Source organism: Anomaloglossus baeobatrachus, chromosome 1, assembly GCF_048569485.1.
Source record: "Anomaloglossus baeobatrachus isolate aAnoBae1 chromosome 1, aAnoBae1.hap1, whole genome shotgun sequence".
In the NCBI taxonomy this organism is placed as follows: Eukaryota; Metazoa; Chordata; class Amphibia; order Anura; family Aromobatidae; genus Anomaloglossus; species Anomaloglossus baeobatrachus.
Genome location: NC_134353.1, coordinates 866,678,366 through 866,703,779, shown reverse-complemented (window position 1 = coordinate 866,703,779; position 25,414 = coordinate 866,678,366). Strand labels below are relative to the sequence as shown.

Below are 25,414 nucleotides of genomic sequence, written 5' to 3'. Positions count from 1 at the left end.
AAGTGGAGCATAAGAGGAGAAAAAGTGGAGATTAAGAGGAGAAAAAGTGGAGAAAAAGTGGAGCATAAGAGGAGAAAAAGTGGAGAAAAAAGTGGAGAAAAAGTGGAGAAAAAGTGGAGCATAAGAGGAGAAAAAGTGGAGATTAAGAGGAGAAAAAGTGGAGAAAAAGTGGAGCATAAGAGGAGAAAAAGTGGAGAAAAAGTGGAGAAAAAATGGAGAAAAAGTGGAGAAAAAGTGGAGAAAAAGTGGAGCATAAGAGGAGAAAAAGTGGAGCATAAGAGGAGAAAAAGTGGAGAAAAAGTGGAGCATAAGAGGAGAAAAAGTGGAGCATAAGAGGAGAAAAAGTGGAGAAAAAGTGGAGAAAAAGTGGAGCATAAGAGGAGAAAAAGTGGAGAAAAAAGTGGAGAAAAAGTGGAGAAAAAGTGGAGCATAAGAGGAGAAAAAGTGGAGAATAAGTGGAGAAAAAAATGGAGAAAAAGTGGAGAAAAAGTGGAGAAAAAGTGGAGAAAAAAATGGAGAAAAAGTGGAACACCCTTTGGTACCTTTCATGTGGCACTAAGGGTGCTTAGCTTTGTATTTAGCCAAAAAAATGAAAAAAAAATGACGTAGGGTTCCCCCTAGTTTTGTAGCCAGCTAGGGTAAAGCAGACGGCTGCAGCCTGCAGACCACAGCTGGCAACCTCACCTTGGCTGGTAATCCAAAACTGAGGGCACCCCACGCTGTTATTTTAAATTAAATAAATAATTTAAAAAAAAAACACGTAGGGGTCCCCCAAAATTGGATCACCAGCCAAGGTAAAGCAGACAGCTGGGGCCTGATATTCTCAGACTAGGGAGGTCCATGGTTATTGGAATCTCCCCAGCCTAAAAATAGCAGGCCGCAGCCGCCCCAGAAGTGGCGCATCCATTAGATGCGCCAATCCTGGTGCTTCGCCCCAGCTCATCCCGCGCCCTGGTGCGGTGGCAAACGGGGTAATATATGGGGTTAATACCAGATGTGTAATGTCACCTGGCATCAAGCCCTGGGGTTGGTGAGGTCAGGCGTCTATCAGATACCCGACATCACCAACCCAGTCAGTAATAAAAAAAAAATAGACGACAAACACGTTTTTATTTGAAAAAACACTCCCCAAAACATTCCCTCTTTAACCAATTTATTACAAATCCAGGTCTGGTGTAATCCAAGGGGTTGCCATGACGATCCACACTGTCCCAGTCAATGAAGAGCAGGATGTTCCCCATTGGCTGGGAGAGCAGTGCAGTGACCTGAGCTAACATCAATGGGTCAGCCCAGGTCACTGCAGGGGGGTGACAAGTGCTGCTGTCAGTGAGGTACATTACCTGCGCTGATCTCCAGCACACTGACAGCCCCTGTCACTGAGGTCAATGACCGGCGCCTTCACAGCAAGTCTCGCGAGAGGTCCGTGACGTCACCGCTAGTCAGTCTCGGGTCGGAAGCGAGAGGTGATGTGACAAGCGGCGGCCATGGAGGACAGTGACAGCGCTGAGGTCGGGATGGCGGGACTTCATCACCGCAGGTAAGCCGAGCGGGGGGGGGGGGGAGGGGTGAGAGTGTGTGTGTGTGTATGTATGTGTACATGCCGCGGGCAGGAGGGGGCGGAGCGAGCTGAGCGGGAAAGTGTGGGCTTCCTGCACGTAACTAAGATAAACATCGGGTTACTAACCAAAGCGCTTTGCTTGGATACCCGATGTTTATCTTGGTTACCAGCTTGTGGCAGGCTGCCAGCGATGGCTCCTGCACACTGTAGCTGTAAAAAGCCCTGCTTTTTACTGCTAGAACCGTTCTCGAACGTATCTAGAACTATCGAGCTTTTAGCAAAAAGCTCGAGTTCTAGTTCGATCTCGAACAGCCCAAAAATCACTCGAGCCTAGAACTGGAGAACCACGAACCGCGAACCGCGCTCAACTCTAATCCTGTCTAACCCCCAAACCCTCCACCTGCGGCCAGTTGTCCCGAATCCCAAAGTCTTCCACCCTGTCCACCCCGCCCCGAACCCATGCCTGAAATACTGGGTCTGTTCTACCTGGTTCAAAAGCAGGATGGCTCAAGATCGGTGTCAGGCTCGAGTGTCTGGGTATCAACTCCGATTGCACCTTCCCAGTATTGCAGTATGTCACGGTTGGTCCGATAGTTGGATGTGATTTCAATCTTGCAGGGACCTCAGAGAGTACCCACGGTAATTTGTTGAGGGGTATTGGGGAAAAGGACTGCTCTATCTGTACCCACGCCTTCTGAGACCCGTTCCTGCACCAGTCAATCATTCTAGTAAGATGCCCAGCTAAGTGATATCTTCTTATATCTGGCAACCCAATCCCCCCACCCCCCTTGGTCCTGTGTAAGATAGCTCTTTTTATGCGTGCCGATTTACCTCCCCAAATGAACGAAGACTGAATTGATTCCAGAGATTTGAAGAATCCAGACGGTATTTTGATTGGGAGCGCCTGTAACAGGTAAAGAATTCTGGGTAGGACATTCATTTTATATATCTGGCATCTGCCAAACCAGGAGAATAATAATTTCCCCCATCTGTCACAGTCTTTCCTGATACTAGATAACAGAGATGGGAAGTTCTGTGAGTAAAGTAGACCCAAGTCACTGGTCAGACGTACCCCCAGGTAATTTAGGGATTGGGCTGCCCATCGAAAACTAAACGATGTTTTCAACTCTTCCACTTCTTTAAAAGTAAGATTTATGTTGAGAGCCTCAGATTTTGTGAAATTTATCTTAAAGTTTGATAGGCTGGAGAATTTCTGAAACTCCCTCATTAAGTTTGGGAGCGAAATCCTTGGTGCCGAAACGAAAAACAGAAGATCATCCGCATATGCAGCTACTTTATGTGTTGCCTGGCCAACCCCAATGCCTGTAATATCAGAATTGGCTCGTACATGTCTGAGGAAGGGTTCTAGCGTCAGGATGAAGATTAGCGGAGACAATGGGCATCCTTGCCGGGTGCCGTTAGATATTTTAAATGGGTCGGACAGAATCCCATTTACCCGGACTCTTGCCGAGGGTACCGAGTATAAAGACATGATCCAATTCATCATGCCGCGTCCCAACCCAAGACAACCGAGCGTGGCTTCCATAAAGGTCCAGTCTACTCTGTCGAAAGCCTTTTCGGCATCTGTTGACAGAAGCATAGACGGTAGACCCCCCATTTTAGCTTTATGTATCAGATTAATGGCCTTAACAGTATTATCCCGTGCCTCACGGCCCGCCATGAAGCCCGCCTGATCTGGATGAATTATTGAAGAAAGAAAAGGAGCCAACCTGTTCGCTAAGATCTTGGCAAATAATTTTGTGTCCACATTCAGCAGGGATATCGGGCGATAACTGGCGCATTGTGTTGGATCTTTCCCTATTTTTGGTAATACCGTAATATGTGCTCTCAACGAATCTGCATTAGGGGTTGAGCCCTCTGAGGCCCTGGAATTTAATGCTGACAGGAGGTGTGGAGATATCATCTCTGTAAATTTTTTATAGTAAATCAGGGGAAGGCCATCCGGCCCTGGAGCTTTTCCCGGTTTTGATGACGTAATTGCGTCCACCAGTTCTTGCTTTGAGATTGGAGTTTCTAACATAGCTATGTCAGAATCTTCCAACCTCTGCATTTTTGCTTCTCTGAGGTACTCTGAAATTTTTCTTTCAAAAGATGATTTTGACTTCGCAGGGTCATTTGTCTCTAGATTATATAAGGACTCATAGAATTTTTGGAACGCCTCCGCTATTTCTACCGAAGAGTGTAATATTGAACCCTGGGGATGTGATGGGGATATTTTTGATATAAAGGTTGTCGCCTGTTGTTGTCTGAGTGCTCTCGCTAAAGTCCTGCTGCACTTGTTCCCGTATTCATAGAAGTGTCTACGGCATCTATTAAGGACCCCCTTTGCCTTGTTGTTAAGTAATTTCCGCAATTCATCCCGAACTTTAAATAAGGATCCCCCCAACTCTGCTGAGGGCATCTGCTTATGTTGTGTCTCTAAATCCCTCAGCTGTGTGAGCAACCTGTTAACCTCCAATTCCCTTTCCCTCTTTCTCCTTGCCCCTTGCTGTATGAGCACCCCCCTAATGACGCACTTGTGAGCCTCCCAAACCGTTGTTGGTGAAGTGTCCCCACCCGCATTCATTGTAAAGTATTCTGTCAAAGAATTCTGTACCATCTGCAGGCTTCCCGGGTCCTCCAGCAAGGAAGTGTTCAGCTTCCACTGCCACTGCTGTGGAATCGGGGACTGCAACAAGACCGACACTGTGCAGAGTGCGTGGTCAGAGAAGGTTATGTTGTCTATCTGGGCTTTAGAGATCCTTTCAAGGTCTTTGTGTTTCACAAAAAAGTAATCCAGTCTGGAGTACACTCCATGTGCATTTGAATAGAAAGAGTAGTCTTTATCGGACGGGTGCAGAAGTCTCCATGTATCCACAAGCTGCTGTTCATGTAACATGCACCGCAGCCTGCGGAGAGCTGATGTAGGATGTGCCGAAGTGCCTGTCGAAGTGTCCTGCGCTGGGTTTAGAGCAATATTGAGATCCCCCCCTAGTATGAGTGTCCCCTCCACGAAGTCCTCCATTGACTCCAGAAATCCCGCCAGGGTGTCAATCTGCCCTATATTGGGAAGGTATATGGATACCAGAGTGTAAATATGCCTGGCGATCCTGCCCTTCACCATTAATAGTCTGCCCATGTCATCACTGCGAGAGTCCATGAACTCCCAGGGAATTGCGCGAGCGATGAGGACGCTAGTTCCTCGGGACTTCGGGTCTGGTGAGAAGCTATGGTATGCCTCAGGGAACCAGCGTGATGTTAGTTTGAATGGTTTATGTTTGCATAAATGCGTTTCCTGCAGAAAGGCAACTTGGACCCCATTTTTTTTTAACGAGTTTGCCAGGATAGACCTCTTACCCGGGCTATGTAGTCCTTTTACATTTAGTGTCCCATATTTCACTTCCGAGACCCCTGATCTGTGCATAGTTATGTCAAGAGCTGTGGTGTACCCCCTACGGGAGAGGACGGGATATGAGAGAGTGGGATAGGGGATGGAAGGGAAGAGGGGGTCAGAAAAGTCAGGAAGGAGAGAGAAGGGTTCAGACCCTACAGAGAGAAAAAACGCAGAAGAAAGAAAGAAACCAAGAAGGAGAAAAGGATAATGAGTTAGAGAAAGAGTACGTTAAGAGTTAGACAAAATATAATTATAGACCGAACCAGCTGGCCTAAAAGAACGACCAGTACAATTATACACTCTAAAACTATACAGTCTCACTGAAACTTTCGGAGACCTGGTGTCCTCCTAACGGGAGAACCACCCTTGGGGTGCGTGGAAGACCAAGGGCAGAAGCTGAACAGGCTCTAGGCAAAAATGACATTGCTATTTTAAACTACAAACCCACATCTCACCCCCCCATACTGGGACAGGGCGGTGAGAGGCACAGAACTTAGATGACTACCAAAATTTCCAGACTATCCTCAAAACTTAACAATTCAAGGGTCCTTATAACCCACATGGAGAGGAGGGGGGGAGAGAGAAGGGGGGGGGGAAAAAAAAAAAAAAAAAAAAAAAGAGCGAAAAGCATGAATACTTCAGGACATTTCGCAAGACCTTAATACAATATTATGATGACCACACCAGGCCTAAAAATATGGCCTATCTCCCGCTCCTCCCACCATGAGACAAAAAACCATAATCAAACCCGAGTCATCAATCTGGCTCCTCCTGGGAACAATAACCGATCGGCACGAAGTCCCTGGAACTTTTCTGATGTCTTGCAGGCAGACGTCTACTTCCTCTTTTTCTTTGGGGTAACCCGGCAGGTCTGTCCATCAGTAGCCAGTTAGGAATTTCCACCGCAGGCGTATCAAGAAATTGGAAGAGACTTTCCACTTCCTCCGGACGCTTCAGCAGGAATTGGTCCCCTTTGTGGCGAACTATTAGGTGAAATGGATGTCCCCATCTGTAGGATGCTCCTTTATCTTTGATCTTTTGCAAAATTGGCATAAGTTGGCGTCTCATGTACAGGGTTCTGGATGATATGTCAGGAAAGAGCTTGACTTCAGACCCTTCATATGAGACAGTTCCATAGGTCCATGCATTTCTCAGTATGGCTTCTTTATCGGTGTAGTAATGTAGTCTGCACAGAACATCTCTTGGTTGGGCAGTATCCCCCGGGCCTTGGCGGTACACTCTGTGGACCCTATCAATCACATAGGTGGTATCCTCAGCAGCCCCCATCACCTTGTTGAATATTAGAGTTACAGACTTGAGCAGGGCATTGGCTGTTATCACTTCTGGAATTCCTTTCAATCGGATATTATTCCGCCTTCCTCTATTCTCTTGATCATCTAATAGAATGGCGACATTTTGCAGGTGTGTTCTGGAATTGGAGAGATCTTGCTCCAGTGTGTTAACTCTTTCAAATAGTGTAAATACGTCTTTTTCCACTGCTGTTGTGCGTGTATCCAGAGCGTCAATGTCCCCTTTCACAATAGACAGGGCCCTTTCATGTGCCGCCTCCATTTTGGTCACTAGTATGTCTAGATCATTTTTGGTAGGGAGAGCTGACAGTAATTGCAATATGCGATCTGTTTCTGCAGAGAGACAGCCAGGGTTAACTATAGGTGTGATTTGGCCTCCAGTTTGCTTCCCCTGATTGTTTGGGGATGAGTTTTCCTGGGAACCTGATATCCCTTGAGAGTTCATGCTGTCTGTGCTTACAGGGTTAATTCCCTCAGCACCCACGCTCCTGTTCTCTGCATCAGCCTGACCTCCTGATCTTTGCTGTGAGGTTGGAATTCCCCCTCCTCCCTCCTCCTGTATATGTCTCACAGCGGGCTCTCCTCCTGTATTCCCCTGCACCGCTGGTGTCTGGAAAACACGTGGAGACCTTGATCCTGTCAGCGCTGCACTGACACCGCTCTGTACCTCTGTGATGTGAGTCTCCCCCGCCGCTTCCACACCGTGTCCTCTGCTAATTCCTCCTGCTGCAAGCGTCTGCCTCGTGGTCGAAGGTGCCATGACAGGAGCAGGCCTGGGACCCGGGGACAGCTTCCCACTTCTGAAAAAGTGATCCACCGCTGTGCTGCCGCTCCTCAGCGCTGGTGGTCTGTTTGGTGTGTCTGTGCCTTTCTTTCCAGGCATGTTTGGAGGTGCCTGATGAGTTGTAATTTGTAATCTGCCGCCTCAGCCTGCGGAGCTCTTAGAGAAAGCGTCCGCCTGCCATCAAGCTCAAGCCACGCCCCGTGATTTCCGTTTTTAACACGGATGCCACACGTACCCATGTAATTCTATGCTGTTACTCACACGGCCGTGTTTTCACATAGACCGTGTGACCCCTCGTGACCCCGCATGCACACACAGAGACATGTCTGTTTTTTCTCCAGCAGCACGGGTGTTACACAGATCTACACTGATGTGATCCGAGTGACATCAGTGTGACATGTACCGGAGAAAACACGGGTCTCTGAAATAAAAAGATTTTCTATATTTACCTGTATCCATTGCTTCTGACCCCCGCTCATTAAATTAATTGATTATAACTATTCACTCCACTGAGGACCTGGAAGCTGGAGCAGCGCTGGGGACTTCAGAGTCGGGGACCGCATTGCTGGAGACAGGTGAGTGTGTGTGTGTGTGTGTGTGTGTGTGTGTGTGTGTGTGTGTGTGTGTGCGTGTGTGTGTGTGTGTGTGCGTGTGTGTGCGTGCGTGTGTGTGTTTGTGTCGAGGACCTGGAATCACGGGGACAGCACCAGGGACAGCATCCCGGAGGACCGCATCGCCATCGCCGGTAACAGGTGAGTATTCAGCAAGCAGTGAGTGTGCAGTGACGTCCAGGAGAATGAACTCTGATGAATCCGTGAAGTCACCGTCCTGACACCTATTGTAGTGCAAGTGTCGCTGAGGTGTCATCAGGATGTCATCAAAGTTCATTGGGAACTCTGGTGACCTCCACTGCACACACACTGCTTGCTGAATACTCACCTGTCGACTTGATGCTGTACCCAGTGATGCTCCGGCTTCCAGGTCCTCAGTGCAGTGAATAATCAATGAATATAATGAGCCGGGATCAGGAGTGGGAGGCAGCAGAGCTGAAGAAAACAGCACTGGATACAGGTAAATATAGAAAATATTTTTATTTAAAAGACCCGTGTTTTCTCCGGTATGTCACACATATGCAAGCACAGATATCACATGTGTAACATACTTATAACACACGTATGACCATAACCATGTGTGTGGCTTGTACCTGATTAAACACAAATGTCTGAAGCCGGCCTAAAGCATAGCTGTTGGGGTTTTTTTTGTGTTTTTGTTTTTTAACAACCCCTGGGGGCAGAAGGCTTCTGAAACTGGAAAACCCCTCTAAGGCAGTGATCACACCACCGTTGGCACGTTCCGATTGTTCTGTTTTGAGGACCAGGCAAACTGAATTAATGTAAAAAAATGTATTGGTTACAGAAGAGGTAGCTGCACCCCACTGATCATTATGGGCCAGAGATCTGGATGTCCAAATTTTTAGATCCAAAGAAGAAATGCAGCATGCAGAAGTTTTTGTTCTCGTCTAAAAGCAGAACCCAGACGGACCCATAATAATCAAGGGGACTTTCTGCTTCTATATACATCAGATATCCAGCCAATCTGTGTTTGTTTTTTCAGTTTGTCTGGTCCTCAAAATGGAATAGGCAATTGGAAAATGTGACCATAATCTAGACATTAGGCTATGATGTTGGGCCTTGGAGGGGTAGATACATGGCTCAAGGATGCTCTTTTTTTTTTTTTTTCTTTTTCAAGGTGCCTGTAAAAAAAAATAAAAAAAATTCACAAAAAACTTTTCTGACATTTTGACAACTAGGAGTAGCCCCACTGTAAAGTGATCGAATGTTATAAAGCACTGCCCAGGGTCATTCCATATGTTAAATGGGTTGTTTCATCAGTTCTTAAAGGCTCAGAATAGAATAAAAAAAACTAAATCAAAGGAAGCGACCCTTGCAGTCACTGGTCCATGGTCCGCCACCATTCCCATTCCAATGTGAGGTCTCCTTCCAGTCCTGGTCCCTCTCAAAATGCAGTAATCGCCTCTCAGCCAATCAGTGGTTGAGGCTGGTGACCATCTCAGCCAATTATGTGTGGGCTTTTCCTGGTATTTTCTGTGCGTTGAATCGGAACCACGAAATAGAGCGCAGCGGAGACAACTAAATGTTGGAGCAGAAACAGTATTGAAACCGTGTTAAATATTGCTGTTGTTTTCTCATTGTTTTGATAAAAATAAAAAAATGATCGGCATAGCAATACCTTTAAAGAGAATCTGTCAGCAGGTTTTTGCTGTTTAATCTGAGAGCAGCATAAAATACTGTAACAGCCTGATTTCAGTGATGTGTCACTTATTAGGCTGTGTGCTGTAGTGTTTCAATACAATCAATGTTTTATTAACAGGAGATTATCACTACAGGACTAGGACTCAAATGCAGGCAAGTTGGGCTAATTTCTGTAACCCCACCCCCATCTCTGATTGGCAGTGTACACAGGAAGCTGCCAGTCAGGGGAGTGGGCGGAGTTATACGCAGCACAGAAGTCTTAGCTCTGATTCATCTACAACTGATAAAACAGGGATTCTATCAAAACTGCATCAAGCAGCCCAGTAAGTGATACATCCCAGGAATCAAGCATTTATCTTCTATTAGTATACTTTAAGCGTTTTGACGCAGATTACTTGCCTAAAATACTTACCAAGTCTATAAATATTATGTAAATGAGTAGGGCATTTTATACTCCATTTTTCCGCAGGAATAATAAATTATCTGCAAGATGAATAAGCATGGTCATTATTCTGGAGGGAAGTCCATGGAATATCCCAACACAAATTACCTTCACTAAATGGAATTAATTCCAGTGTGCAATTCTGCGGCTGAGATCCATGCATCAGCCTAAGCTAATGGTTAGCGCCACAGAGGACCTGTCACCTGCCATACATGTGTATTTTTTATGTCTGGTATAAATGTCGCTGTTCTCCTGAATCGGGCGTTGTTTTTCCTTTGTTTCTGTGCTTCTCCTTTCCTCTTCCATGTATATAAATCTAGTCTTTTTAGCCAAGTGGGTGTGGTCCTTAATATTTTTTCTATATTATTTTTAGCCAAGTGGGTGTGATCCTCACATTTTCTCTTTTTCTTGAAGACCACACCCACTAGGCTAAAAAGACTAGATATACATACAGGGAATAGAAAGCCATATGTCTGGAAAAGAGCGACAGAAACACAAGAAGGCACACAAATAACTACTCTCCAGTTTGGTAGAACAGGGACATTTACACGAGGTGCAAAACAAATGTCCTAATTATGGCAAGTTACCGATCCTATTAAAGGGTGTGCCTGTCATACTGGCGACTGATTCCAGTTGATAGCAGCAGAATTCTGATTCCAGCTCTGCACTATATTACAGTACAGGATAAGTCATGTTATTCAGATGTTATGGTAAAATTAGTCCTATGTGATAAGACTTAAATGTGTCTCCTAAAGTTGCCCAGGGTGTACCTCTCTGTGATTGTCTGAGATTGAGCACACTGTTATACATGTATCAAAAAGAATCTGTCAACAGGTTTTTGATATGTAATCTAAAGATGGCATGCTGTAGGAGTTAACACACAGATTTCAGTTATGTGTCTCTTATCAAGCTCCAGCTGTTGTTTACTTGTAATGATTGTTTTAGCACCAGGAGCTTATTATTTCTCTCACTGCAGTAGCGTGTGTGCCCTAGTCCGACACGCCCCCTCCTCTGACCAGTATCTTTTTGTCTATAGACATTGTATATAGAGCCCGGTGAGGGCGGGGTTATCTTTCTGAGCTTTGCTACAGGATAAATCTAAAAACTCTGATTGTGCCAGAACTACTGCACCCAGTAAACTAAGTGATACATCATTGGATTCAAGGTCTCTTTGCCTACATCTATACATTGCATATATAGAGCCTGGTGTGGGCTGGGTTATCTTTTTGAGCTCAGCTACATGATAAATCTATGAAAACTCTGATTTGTGCCAGAACGACTGCACCCAGTAAACTAAGTGATACATCATTTGATTCAAGGTCTCTTTGCCTACATCTATACATTGCATATATAGAGCCTGGTGTGGGCGGGGTTATCTTTCTGAGCTCAGCTACATGATCAATCTAAAAACTCAGATTGTGCCAGAACCACTGCACCCAGTAAACTAAGTGATACATCGTTGGATTCAGGGTCTCTTTTTCTACATCATGCTGCTCCCAGATGAGGTAGCAAAAACCAGCTGACAGATTCCCTTTAATGGCTGTGTGGTCTGCATGTCCTCCTCCTGGGTTCCAGGTACTCCTCACACAGCTGCACGGCTCTATGTCTGTACTGTATGTGCATGAATTGTGTGATGAGTTGGTGTGTGAATAACCCATTGAGTTGTATATGCATGCTTTACTAATCTGTGATGTTACATCTGTCCTTCTTTATTCAGAGCATGCTGTCACGGTCCTTTAATTCCTCTTACACTGCCGCTAGCAGCTCTCTGTATGGCAGCTCTAGAGATCTGCATGGCAGCCAGGGCAGTGTGGCCATGAGTGTAGCTGACAGAAGAGGTTCTGGTGTTCACATACTTCGTGTGAGTACTTCCAGTAGCTGTTTTAGGATGATGCTAATCGTACAATGCCACCATGCTGGACGTAGATCTGTATATGATTATTAAAAATTGCTATAAATAATTAGGGTAATTCAATGAAAAAATAAAAACCGCTTTGTATGTGTGAAAAAATGCACTAAAACCTTCAATTAAAGCATAACAATGAACCAACATTAATAATCATCGTGGAGAATGGAAACTACATTTGCATCCAGCTGTCTTTAGTGGCACCTGACTGCCAAGGAGTCACCAAGAAATACATCCACGATCTGGACTGCACAAGATTGGGACGCAAGCAGATTTACACAAGAAGTATTTCTGCCCTGGTTTATTATTGAGCCTTCCCCAGCTAAGCAGAGGTTACAATGTCTCGCAATTTGGAGGCAGGAACAGACACCAGGCTCACTGTCAGGAAGCCCTGCCGATGCTTTCACACATTTATGTGCTGAGGATTTGTTTTTTCTTTTGTTGGACAGCACACAAATCCACTGAGTACAAGTTGTTTTTTTTTCCGCATCCATGATTAGCACGGATGAGGTGTTTCTAGGGGCAAGAATTCAGATTGGCACCCTCCGTCCCCCCACCCCACTAGTTTGAGTAGTCATCATATGACCAGTCATTCATATGTGATTTGCACACTTAAGGGGGCTTTACACGCTACGACATCGCTAATGCGAAGTCGTTGGGGTCACGGAATTTGTGACGCACATCCGGCCGCATTAGCGATGCCATTGCGTGTGACATCGTTGCAAAAACGTGCAAAATCGCTCATCGGTGACATGGGGGTCCATTCTCAAAAATCGTTACTGCAGCAGTAACGAAGTTGTTCCTCGTTCCTGCGGCAGCACACATCACTCCGTGTGACACCGCAGGAATAAGGAAGCTCTCCTTACCTGCCGCCCGCCCGCTATGCGGAAGGAAGGAGGTGGGCGGGATGTTACGTCCCGCTCATCTCCGCCGCTCCGCTTCTATTGGGCGGCGGTTCAGTGACGCAGCTGTGACGCCGCACGGACCGCCCCCTTAGAAAGGAGGCGGTTCGCCGGTCACAGCGACGTCGCTGGGCAGGTAAGTATGTGTGACATGTCTGGGCGATGTTGTGCGGCACGGGCAGCGATTTGCCCGTGTCGCACAACAGATGGGGGCGGGTACCCACGCTAGCGATATCGGTACTGATATCGCAGCATGTAAAGTAGCCTTTAGGGTACTTTGCACGCTGCGACATCGCTACTGCGATATCGTCGGGGGTCAAATCGAAAGTGACGCACATCCGGCGCCAGTAACGACGTTGCAACGTGTAAAGCCTAGATGCGCCGATAAATGATCGCAAAAGCGTCGAAAATCGGTGATCTGTGTAGCGTCGGTCATTTCCATAATGTCGCACCAATAGGAGATACGATGTTGCTCCTCGTTCCTGCGGCAGCACACATCACTGTGCGTGAAGCCGCAGGAGCGAGGAACATCTCCTTACCTGCCTCCACCGGCAATGCGGAAGGAAGAAGGTGGGCGGGATGTTACGTCCCGCTATCTCCACCCCCTCCGCTTCTATTGCCGCCTGCCGTGTGACGCCGCAGGGCAGGTAAGTGCGTGTGAAGGTGCCGTAGAAATAATGTTCGCTACGGCAGCTATCACAAGATATCGCATGTGCGACGGGGGCGGGTACTATAGCGCTCGGCATCGCTAGCCGATGCTAGCGATGTCGAAACGTGCAAAGTACCCCTTAGTCTCATACCAAGAAGCTGATCTTTCTAATTCTCTCAATGTTCAGTGAAAAACTGAGAAAAGCAGGATGAAAAGCTAGTTGTCACATGACCGTTAGTATGAAAATTGCATGAGTGGCGTGATCATGTGATGACTCCTGGAACCAGCAAGCAGAGCTGAATCCTGAACCCAGGACATTTGCCAAAAGTTGCAAAAAACCACACCATATTTTGTACAACCTATATTTATATTAAAAACTCATCAAAAACCACATGGTTATTACACATGGATTTTTCAGGCTGAAGAAACTACATAAAATAATACTCTTAAAAGAAATTTGTCAGGTCCATGAAGCCTCAGAAACAGTCGTTAGTACAATTTAGAATATGATCCCAGCTTTCCATTTATGCCTCTTGTACCTGAGACAATAGTTGATGGTATCAGCAATTAAAGTTTTAATGCCATTTTTTTGGAAATGCAAATAAACCATCCTAAGATCTGTCAACAGCAAATTTCTGTTTCTAGTGAGCCATTCAGGTTAGATAATTATCACTTTCTATATGAACTAAAGCTGCAAACTCAAACTCTTATCTTCTGCCCTCTTTAACCTTTGTTAATGGAAAATTCAGAAAATACAAAAGAAATCAAATGCGTAAAAATCACCATGAATTCATCATGAAGAACTCAAGAGACTCAAGGGCTGAAGGGAATCTCTGATTACAGTAGAATGCAAATGTACCAAAGAGACATTCCAAGCAGACTAAAGGTCATATTCTTGTACTTGTTTTCACACTAACTAGCAATACGAATCCCTTATTGGATCACTTGGGATTTTACTTGTTTACTCTCCCTACACCCTGACATTCCCTTCACATGGGTATTTATGTGTCCCCTTTGTGGCCTCCCTCCGCTGTCTACCCTGAGACACACAGTGAGGATACATTGCCTATACCTTATGTATTGCTGTAGTGCAAGATCTAAAGTTTAAAAGAACAAACCGTTTTATGCAAACAAAGCTTAAAGGGGTTTGGATAATCCCTACTTTTTAAGTCTCTTGACTAGAAGCTGATCACAAACTGTCTCTGATGCCACCATCAGTAAGTAACAGTAAGTGTTTGAAATCCCTGCAGCGCCACCACTGGGGAAAGTGGGTATTACACTTGATCAAATCGGTGAGTTATGTAATACAGGACAGGTAACCTACTTTAGAGAGGATTTTTTGGGCCTTTACTAGTGATGATCGAGCACTACTATGCTCATGTGCTTCTAACGAGGCATTGGATGCTCGGCCGGGCTCAACTTATGTACCGAGTGTAATGGAAGTCAATGGGGAATTTGAGCATGGGAAAAATCTACTGGAAAAATGCTCGAGTTCCCCATTGACTTCCATTACACTCAGGTGCTGTAGTTGAGTCCTATCCGAGCGTCAACTTCTCATTACAAGTACTGAGCCCCCGAGCCTGGTAGTGCTTGCTACCCTTAGTCTTTAACTTGGGGGCTATAATGGCAAGTTATGAAGTACATCCTAAACACACGCTCCCATAGATCCCTTTAAGCACCACCCCCTTGTCAACTTCATAAAAGTAGCACTAAATAAAAAGATGTATATCTCTAGAACCGTATGGCGGAATTAAAAATAATAAAGAAGCTAGGATAAAATAAAGAGCAAAAACTGGACTTTGTTAGATTTAGTGACAGGTCCTCTTTAAGGGGTTTCTTAATTTAAATGGATGGTACCTAGTTTGGAAGTTCTCCCCCATCCTATGATAATTTTGCGGTATAACACTGGAGCTCTGTCTGATTGGAGTGCAGATCGCGCATGCGCACCTCGCATTCATTTATATTCTATGGATCTGCTGGAGATGACTGAATACAGAACTTATCTATATCCAGCAGCCCTATAAAGGTGCGCATGCTCAATCTGATGTGTAAAGGCCTCATGTCACGATTGGTGAGGGTCCCAGCGTCCAGATCCAGAGCAGTCGGGAAGTAATCACCTATCGTCTATACAAACCCTATAAGATATTCATGTAATATTCACAAATGCATGCAAAACTGTTCTAGTCAAAATGACTGATCCATTCCTCACTGGTGTCACAAGTAATCCCTATAATCCCCCCAATTCCAGTCATTCCTCACTAACCCCTCACTAGTTCCAGCCTTCTCTTATCTGCCTGCTTGTATTATGTCTTGTGTTGTGTTCAGTATTTTCATGTCTACCAATATTTTTTTTATAATTTGATGAAAAATCTTGTATAATGTTTTCCTGTATTAGATGTGAACGTGCGTGCCTGAGTGATCCGATCACTTGTGCTCAATGTTCAGCTGCCAGCATGTGTAACTCATGACCAGGCCTCCTTCAGACGTCCATATTTCATTTACTCATTACAGTCTATGCGGCCGTGAATTAATTATCAGTAATTTTCGCAGACCCGGGTGTCCATAAATAAAATGGATCGGATCCTTTTTTGATTCCAAGTCATTGATCAGGCTTGGTTATTCAAATCAATGGGTCGATGACGGGTGCCATCCATCAGTTTTGGGGTTTTTTACTGTTTAATAGGTAGGAGAAGCTTGGAAATTTGTTTCTTTTTTCCATAGTAAAAAAAAAAAACAAAAATGGATGACACTCTGATGACAAAATGGACATACAGATGAAAAATACTTGAATATCAGTCCAGCACACTGATGAAAAAGTATTTTTTATGCAAAAAATGAATCTGAATGAGGCCTAATAGTCAAAGATTGATCATTGATTGTGGGCGAAACAAATCCTTCAAATATTTTTCCAGGGTTGTAGGTAACCAACATACCATTGGTGCAACCACCGGGGCCCATTTCCAGCTCCAAAGCAGGAAGAAATTTGCATTATGATGAGCTATTGGCCTATGGTGGGCCTATATATTGTTCTTGCACATGGACCCTCTTCTGTCTGTGTCCGCTCCTGAACGCTAGCATACGAGGGGCTGCTGATAAGTCTTTGGCTTTACCCAGAAAGAAACTAGATAGGATAATGAAACTTTACATTTATTCCACATACTTTCCACTGATGTCAACACATGTCTTACATCGGTATTCCATATTCTGTAAGCCTAGCAAAAAAAAGAATTTCAGTTGTGCCTCAAACCAGGCATCTGTAGCAGCCATTGCATCAGAAATGGTGTGAAATTTGGTACTCTTGAGGTGTTTCTTCAGGTTTGGAAACAAATGATAGTCGGAGGGAGCTAGATTTGGTGAATAAGGTGGGTGGTCAACCAGCTGGAAGACAAACTCTGCCAATTTTGCCTTGGTTGCTTGTACAGTGCAAGCAGAGGCGTTGTGTTGCAGGAATAAGACAGCTTGCTGCGCCTTTTGGCCTTCAGAGCTGCCTTCAATTGGTCCAAAAGTTCAATGTAATTCCTTGCATTGATGGTGGAACTCTTTTTGAAGGTTGTCCACTAGCAGCACACCCTCCTTATCCCAGTAGACAGACGCCATCACTTTAGTGGCTGATTTTGCACCCTGAACCTCTTTGGACAAGAAGAACCACTGTGCCTCCACTCTTTTGACTGCTCCGTGTTTTCAGGGTCATAGAAATAAATCCAGGTCTCATCCATAGTGACCAGTTGATCCAGGAAGTTCTTATCAGTCTGGAAACGCTGACAAATGGACCGGGAAGTTTTCACTCGCATGCTTCTCTGATCTGTTGTCAAACATTTGGGGACCCACTTTGCAGATCGCTTCCTCATGTCCAAATGTTCATGGATAATGACACAAACACGTTCACGGGAAATCCCCATGATGTCTGCTATTGCTTTAGCTGAAATTCGTGGATTCTCCAGTATGAGGTTGTGCACATCATCAACGATCTCCACAACAACAACCACTCTCCGTCGTCCAGCACGTTCCTCATCATTTGGTGCTGAAGTGGCCCATTTTAAATTTGGCAACCCAGTTCTTACCTGTGAAATATGAAGGGCATTGATCCCCCAATGTCTGTGACATATCACCATGAATATCCTTTGCGGACTTTCCTTGCAGAAACAAGAATTTTATCACTCCTCTGCTCTCAGTTGCTGTGAATATCACATTAGACTGCCATTTTGTTTGCCTGCATGTGTAGAACACTGTTGTCATAAGCAACAAACACAACATTTGAAAACCTATATTAGACACATAAGGCTTTCATGTGATGTAACATTCATTACCATAGAAACAAAAAAAGATCACAAAGCCAAAGACTTATCAGCAGCCCCTGGTACTGTAGGCCTGTGTTCCCCAACTTCACTCATCAAGAACACTGCTTTAGCCATAGACTAAAATCAGTGCAAATTATAATAATAATTGTAGTAATGGAGGATAATTATTAGTAGTGTATTGTGCCTGTGCCGCAGCCCAGCCCTGTTGACTTGCATGGGTCTGACCATCAGTACAAATTTGCTTCTAAATTATTAAAAGGACCATGGTTGTCTAGAAATCACCTTTAACTGCTTTGTGCTGTTGATCAGTGAGGATTGGATTATCATTGATCACACATGGATTGCCTATCCTCTGACTTTCTCTGAGGGCATTAGCATTTTTTCCCCTGTAGGATGATTACTTCATATGATAGGCCATCATTATACAGGGGAAAAAGAAAATTCCTCACAAAAGATTTACTGTCACTTCCCCCTTGTTTAAAGGGGATATTAGCATATTATTCACCATAAACTTTATAAGCCAATATCTCCGCAACAGAGGGAAGAATTAATAATACAAACTATGTTTTATTCAGCTCCTCTGCCCTGTTATAAGGTAGCAAGTTTTAATTGAAAAAAGTGGAGAAAAGTTTTCTTTAAAATAAATGTGCATAAACTTCTATTTTAAAGGGAACCTGTCACCACTTTTTCGGCTTATAAGCTGCGGCCACCACCACTGGGCTCTTATATACAGCATTTTAACATGCAGTATATAAGAGCCCAGGCCACTGTGAGAACATAACAAATACTTTATTATACTTACCTAACAGTCGGGCGGTGGGCCATATGGGCGCTTTGTTGTCCGGTGCCACCTCTTTCGGCCATCTTCGTCCTCTTTCTGAAGCCTGGGTGCATGACGTGTCTACATCATACACACTCGCCGGTCCTGCGTAGGCGCACTACAGTACTTTGATCTGCCCTGCTCAGGACCTGAATGCCGGTGAGGGCGTATGACGTCGGACGCATCATGCACCGCGGCTAGAGAAGAAGGAGAACAAAGATGGCCGAAAGAGGTGGCACCGGACAACGGAGACACCCATAAGGCCAACCGAGCGAACGCTGGGTAAGTATTATAAAGTGTTTTTTATGTTCTCACAGTGGCCTGGGCTCTTATATACAACACGTTAGAATGCTGTATATAAGAGCCCGGTGGTGGTGGCCACAGCTTATAGGCCCAAAAAGTGGTGACAGGTTCCCTTTAAGTATCTATAAACTGGCTGATGAAAATAAAGGGGCTGGGGGCTTTGTCAGCTTCTTTCATTTCAGTCAGGAGAGATGTTGTCATAGTCTACGGCTTAGTAGCAGTATCGATTAGAGAAAGTACAGATGCCCTTTTGCCTCATATTAATAAAGCCCAACCCAAGTGTTTTGTTTTTTTTTTTCACTGCTTGAGTGATGCTTTAAATAAGTCCCCTACTCCAATCTTATAAACACCCTCCTGCATCTTCATCTGTTTTTAGCTTCACTCCTGTCGGTCTCCAGTGATTTTTGACCTGCCAGCAGCTCCAGTGTTTCATTGATCACAGGATGTCACAACTCGATACAAGTCTGAGAGCCTCGTTGTGGCCCTCATAAAGATGTATTGAGAGCTTGTGATGTAACGTGACTTCTGGCCAGTCAGAAGTTACAATCACAAGATGGTGACGCGGGACTGGAGCAATGCTGAAAAAGGTAAAGCCGCTGGAGGGTGAGTATATAAGACTGGGGGCAAGGACCTTGGATTAAAAGCACCACTCCAGCGCCAAAAAAGGAAAAAAAGTGTTGAAGTGGTGCTTTAAACTTTAGGCTGGCCATACACTTTGGATGGTTGTCGGCCAAACGATGCTTCATATGTTTGTTCGGCTGGCGGCTATCATGGCCATTTCTTCCATACTCCGTAGCTATTTGTGTTCTACATAACAAAACCGCCAATAGGCATCTCCGCCGGAGGCTTATCTCCAGGAGAACAAAGCAATCGAAAGTCCGAAATTCGATATGCCTGATCATCATTGTCCCCTAAAAATCAGTTGTCCAGGGCCCCTGGTGCACATGAGAGTGCCTGTCGATATTGGGGAGGTCTAATGTGCATGGGGGACTTAAAGGTGGCCAATTTCTATGTTACATACAGCTATGGGTACAACAATCATTGCCCTTAGTAGTGATCAAGGTTTTGGAAATTTAAGGGGGTATTCCAATCTCCAAGAGCCTATCCTAATATGTAGTAGGTGAAGTATTATTATTAATAATAATAATAATAATAATAATATAATATTATTAAATACAGTACCTCCAATTAGAAATGTAGTATAGTTCTTCTAATTCACCTGGTCACTTTCCTCATGTTTAGGGCATTGCAGGACCTTAGGTATCCATGGTTACAACCACGAACAACCAACTAACGAACTGTGACTATATGCATGATCGTAACCATGGATACCTGAGGTCCTGCAATGCCCTGCACATGAAGAATGCAACATAGTGAACCAGAAGAACTATACTACACTTCTAAGTGGAGGTATTTGCACATATTCTTATTATTACACCTACTACATATTGGGATAGGATCTTGGAGATGGGGATACCCTTTTTATAAAAAAAATCCATAAGATATTATTAAAAACCTTAAAATAGAGCACAGGGTAGGACTTTGGAAAGAAGGGTTTCTCCTATTAATGATATGCTCACACTAGACTCGGCTTATGCATAAACATCCTGATCTCGTCCATGATAACTTTTTACACCGTAACTAATCAGATCATTATAATGCTGAGTTTGGCTTTTTCTAATGAGAATACCTTGATTTTCCGCACTGAGCTGTATTGAATCTTGTTAATGGATTGAATTTAATGGCATTAATTTCTAAATGTTTAATTCATGTCTTCCTACTAATCGGGTTTAAATATTCAATGACCGTGTCTTCTGTGTTATTATGCTTACTGAACTTTGTGCCGCTCGCGGGGATGGTGGTAATGCATTATTGTGCATGGTTTGGCTGCAGTATTATAACTTAAATATTTGCCCTGCCATTTACTGATAGCACCCGTCAGCTGGGAGCACCGGGGAACCTGCCCAAGATGATGTTTTTGGACCTGGTCAGCAAAACTATGCAACACTGGGCCACAAGGAGAGTGCATCTGATAGTGGAAAGAAGGTAGGCCTGATTTTATGACCCGTTCAGCCAAAGCATTTGTTTAAGCCAAGTACAGAGTAATTAAATTACCAAACAAGTCATGCTGACCTGACCGATCCCCTGCCCTGACCGATCCCCTGCCCTGACCGATCCCCTGCCCTGACCGATCCCCTGCCCTGACCGATCCCCTGCCCTGACCGATCCCCTGCCCTGACCGATCCCCTGCCCTGACCGATCCCCTGCCCTGACCGATCCCCTGCCCTGACCGATGCCCTGCCCTGACCGATGCCCTGCCCTGACCAATGCCCTGCCCTGACCGATGCCCTGCCCTGACCGATGCCCTGCCCTGACCGATGCCCATCCCTTTACCGATCCCCCTCCCTTTACCGATCCCCCTGCCTTTACCGATCCCCCTGCCCTTACCGATCCTCCTGCCCTTACCGATCCCCCTGCCCTTACCGATCCCCCTGCCCTTACCGATCCCCCTGCCCTTACCGATCCCCCTGCCCTTACCGATCCCCCTGCCCTTACCAATCCCCTGCCCTTACCAATCCCCTGCCGTCTGGTCCCTACACATCCTGGGTCCCCCACTTGTGCAGGGGTTGCAGTCGTAGCTGGAGCCCAGGGGTTCGAAAAGTCTCTTTGGCCCATATGAAAAGCCAGCACTATTAAAGTCTTATGTGCCTTGTTGCAATAGTGCATTGGGACCCATAAGCTTCCAGTGATGGTGTCCTGACATGGACGTTACAGCAGCAGTCAGTAATTGCCTGTAGGGGACCCTATAGCTGCCATGCATAGTTTGAAGACATCACAGATCCAGTTTAAGAACCTGACAGCTGATTCATGCTGCCTGATCCACATGCAGCATGTAACAGACACTGACTATGATTTCCTCCATGAATGTCGGACTTTGAAACGCTGCGGCATCTCATAGAAAAACATACTTTAAAAGCTGCCAGGGACCAAGCTACACAGGAGACTAATTGAAAAGGCGGATCACTGGTGGATTCTCCCCACCGGCTGCCAGTGACACAGATCTCTCCCTATACACACACACAGAGAGACCTGTCACTCATGGGCAGCGGGTGGGGACAAGCTGCCAGGAACTCGCCTTTCCAATTAGACTCCTGAAAAGCTCTGTCCCCAGTTGTTTTTTAACACTAAAAGTCCCAGAGAGGGGTCATTTAACATTTCTACCATTGGAACCCTATGGAGCTCGAAACTTCTGGGACTTCTAGTGTTAAATAGTTTTTGTTTTTTTTCTGAAAAAGCGCAGTATTTTAAAGCCTGACATGGCTGAAATCCTGACGATAGTTTACACGTGGTAAGTGGATCGGGCAGAATGCATCAGCGCTCAGGTTCCCTTTAAAAAGTGGTAAACATGGCAATTCCCCGTGGCACTGTTTACTCGAGTGCTCCGAGGACAGTAACACCAGAAGCAAGCAAATGATGAAATCACAGTACAATTTGAACAATATGGTCGCTTTATCTGGGTTTCCTAAGGCAATGTTCCCCAGCTCCAGTCTTCGAGGCCCACCAACACTGCATGTTTTCAGGATTTCCTTAATGTTGCACAGGTGATGATTCCAACACCCAGGCAATGCTGGGGAAATCCTGAAAACATGCACTGTTGGTGGGCCTCGAAGACTGGAGCTGGGGAACCCTGCTTTAAGGGACTATTACATGGATACTGCAAGTAGTGAGCTCAAACTTTCTACTTACCCAAGATTTTATTTTCAATAAAGCCAGCTCTGATGTCACATTGGGAATTAAAATTTTATAACCTAACCAACAACCTAGGATAGCTCATGAATATATGTGATTGTTAGGGTCTGATACCCGGGACCCCCACCGATCACCTGAAATCTGCTGTGGAATTGCAGCATACAAGAGACTACTTCTACAGTTTTTATACCCAACTAACTTGAAAGGGAATAAACAGCAGTGTTCACCACTAAGTAATGTACAGAGCTGCTGTGCTCCACCCCATACATTGCTCCTATCCAGCCGCTGCCGGGGTAGATTTCAGCCGATTAGTTGGGGTGCAATTTGTTGGACCCCTACCGATTTGCATATTAATAACATCCTAGGGATAGGTCATCAATTGCTCACACGTTACATGTTTTATATTGCTCTAATGCTGATCTATTTTCTGCAAATTAACATTACAGGTGCTTTTGAGCAATGGGCAGATGAGCCAGCCCCCGAGGTCCCAGAGCAGCTACAGCCAGCTCCATCCTCACCATCCCCAGCCCGCTGTGGTATGCTATCCAAGAACGCTCACTTTCTGAATCGTAGTTGACTCTTCTTATATAGCTGAATAACTATTGAGGTTTTAGGAATCTTTTATATCTGGTTGTGTTGTATTTCTTCTACCTACTTTAAAGACTAGGGGCCATCATCCGTCACAGGAATAAGGCTAAGTTCACACTTCCGTTGTTTTGCATCAGTCACATGCGGTGCTTGACGCATGTGACTGATGCGTTGTACAACGGATGACAACGGTGACAAAGAAAAGAATTTCTTTGTCGGACTCCGTTGTGTGCGGGGGGCGGAGTTTGGGGGGCGGAGTTCGGGGGTGGAGCTGAGGACATCAGTGCCGCGGTCTGCATGGCTGGGGACAGGTGAGTGAGTGTGTGTGTGTGTGTCTACATGCGTGTGTACATGCGGAGTGCGGGAGGGGGCGGAGCGCGAGGGGGCGGAGCCAAGCGGGGCCGTGGAGCTGAGGACGTCAATTCCGCGGGGACTGCAGGGCTGGGGACAAGTGTGTGAGTGTGTGTGTACACATGCGGAGTGTGGGAGGGAGTGGTGAAGTGTCGGCCTCCTTGCACACTGTATCCAGGGTAAATATCGGGTAACTAAAAGCAAAGCACTTTTTGCTTGGTTACCCGATATTTATCTTGTTTACCAGCATACACCGCTTAGCGCTGGCTCCCTGCACCCGTAACCACTGTAAATATCGGGTAACTAACCAAAGCGCATTGCTTGGTTATCCGATGTTTATCCTGGTTATGGAGGCGGGGAGCCAGAGAGCGCATGTGCAGCAAAATCCTACTGATTGCGCTGCTCAAAAAACGTTACAGACTGCGTTGCTCCCGCCCGGCGGTCAGTTAAAAAAACGACTGACCGCGATGCAGCGGATGCAACGCAGCATCATCAGTCACAATCTGTCACTAATAGAAGCCTATGGGGAAAAACAGGATTCCTGCAAAATATTTTGCAGGATACTGTAATTCCTCAAGGCTACGGATTGTGACTGATGCAAAACAACGGAAGTGTGAACTTAGCCTAAGAAGTATTGTCTGTTTTCTTCTTGTGTTATTGAACATCTTCTAAACTTTTAGTAATTGTGCTAAAAAGCAGAAATAAATCATTAATGGGAACGTGTGATCAGAAAATATTGTCTGTATCTTAAATGCATTTTTTTCTATTCTTGAGATTTTGTATTATAGTATTGATAATGTGTGCAATTTTCACACTGTCTACTAGGGTTAATATTAGGCTCATAATTCCTATCCTTTTAAGCAGCTAAAAGGGCATAGATAGCTTTGACTCATGGCCTGAAGAGAGGAGGAGGTGGTGAGCTGTGATCATCACCTATAGTGAATGGTGGATTGTGTTACATACTTTTTATAGAGGTGGATACCTGTCATTATAATCATGTCTGTGATGATAGCTCCTTACAAGTCTTCTATACAGAACAGGATGTCAGTGTAGTATTGGGCCTAGTCGTCAGTGTGAACATTGCAAGATTTCTAAATTATTTTATTAAAGATAGTGATATTCAAAATTACATACAAATATCAAAATGTAAAAAAAAAGATACATTTCACATAAAAACCTACTTTAATAAATAGTTGATTTTTTATGAAACATTCCCTTTACTATAGAGTTCACTTATTAGATAACAATAGAGCAAACTCCAAGGTAACAGATGGTGACAAAGTGTTTTTGACATATTCTTGAGATTAAATGAATTGGACAAAGGCGCACAGATAGGGTGGTACCGTAGGGAACATTCAATGATGGGATTGGATGATGGCTCTCATATTGTCTCAGCCTTTGTCGCACATTCATACATTCCCGTGTCATTTCAATAGGCACCAGCACTAGATGGACTAGATACCTATCTGTGATCCACATCCATGGACCATGGATATAACTTACTACATCTTATATACCATGACTTGCGTAGCCTGACCTTTTTATATGTTTAATCCTAGGTTCGGGTACGGCTGGTGAAGGATCCTGAGCTCGGTTTTAGTATATCAGGAGGCATTGGTGGTAGAGGAAACCCCTTCAGACCGGGTGATGATGTAAGTATTCCTGTGTCTTGGTGTATATTACTAATGATGAGGATAATAATCTTTAGTTTTATATAGCGCTAACATATTCCACAGCACTTTACATACATCAGCAACACTGTCCCCCATTGGGGCTCACAATCTAAACTCCCTATCACTATGTGTTTGGAGTATGGGAGGAAACCGGAGAACACAGAGGAAACCCACACACACGGGGAGAACATACAAACTCCTTGCAGATGTTGTCCTTGGTGGGATTTGAACCCAGGACCCCAGCGCTGCAAGACTGCAGTGTTAACCACTGAGCCAATGATGTATCTATCTGTACTGGTGCACAAAGCCACAGACAGAGCCACGTGGACTAATCCTGTGTGTCCGTGCACTGATTCCCTGTAGTGCTTTGGAGCCTTAGGCTAGCCCTTTGCTGGTACACCTGAATCCATACC

General features: G+C 45.0%; 1 protein-coding gene across 2 annotated transcripts in view; it reads left to right on the top strand.

Annotated features, from left to right (window-relative positions):
• The window catches only part of ERBIN (erbb2 interacting protein), a 352,105-nt gene that overhangs the window by 310,651 nt on the left and 16,040 nt on the right, over positions 1–25,414 (top strand). The window contains exons 23-26 of one of the 2 annotated variants that reach the window (XM_075326057.1): positions 11,479–11,622; positions 20,572–20,685; positions 22,836–22,925; positions 24,888–24,980. In XM_075326057.1, coding sequence (XP_075182172.1) covers positions 11,479–11,622; positions 20,572–20,685; positions 22,836–22,925; positions 24,888–24,980 — 441 coding nt within the window. The remainder of the gene's footprint in view (positions 1–11,478; positions 11,623–20,571; positions 20,686–22,835; positions 22,926–24,887; positions 24,981–25,414) is intronic. The other variant, XM_075326048.1, reaches the window with a different exon arrangement.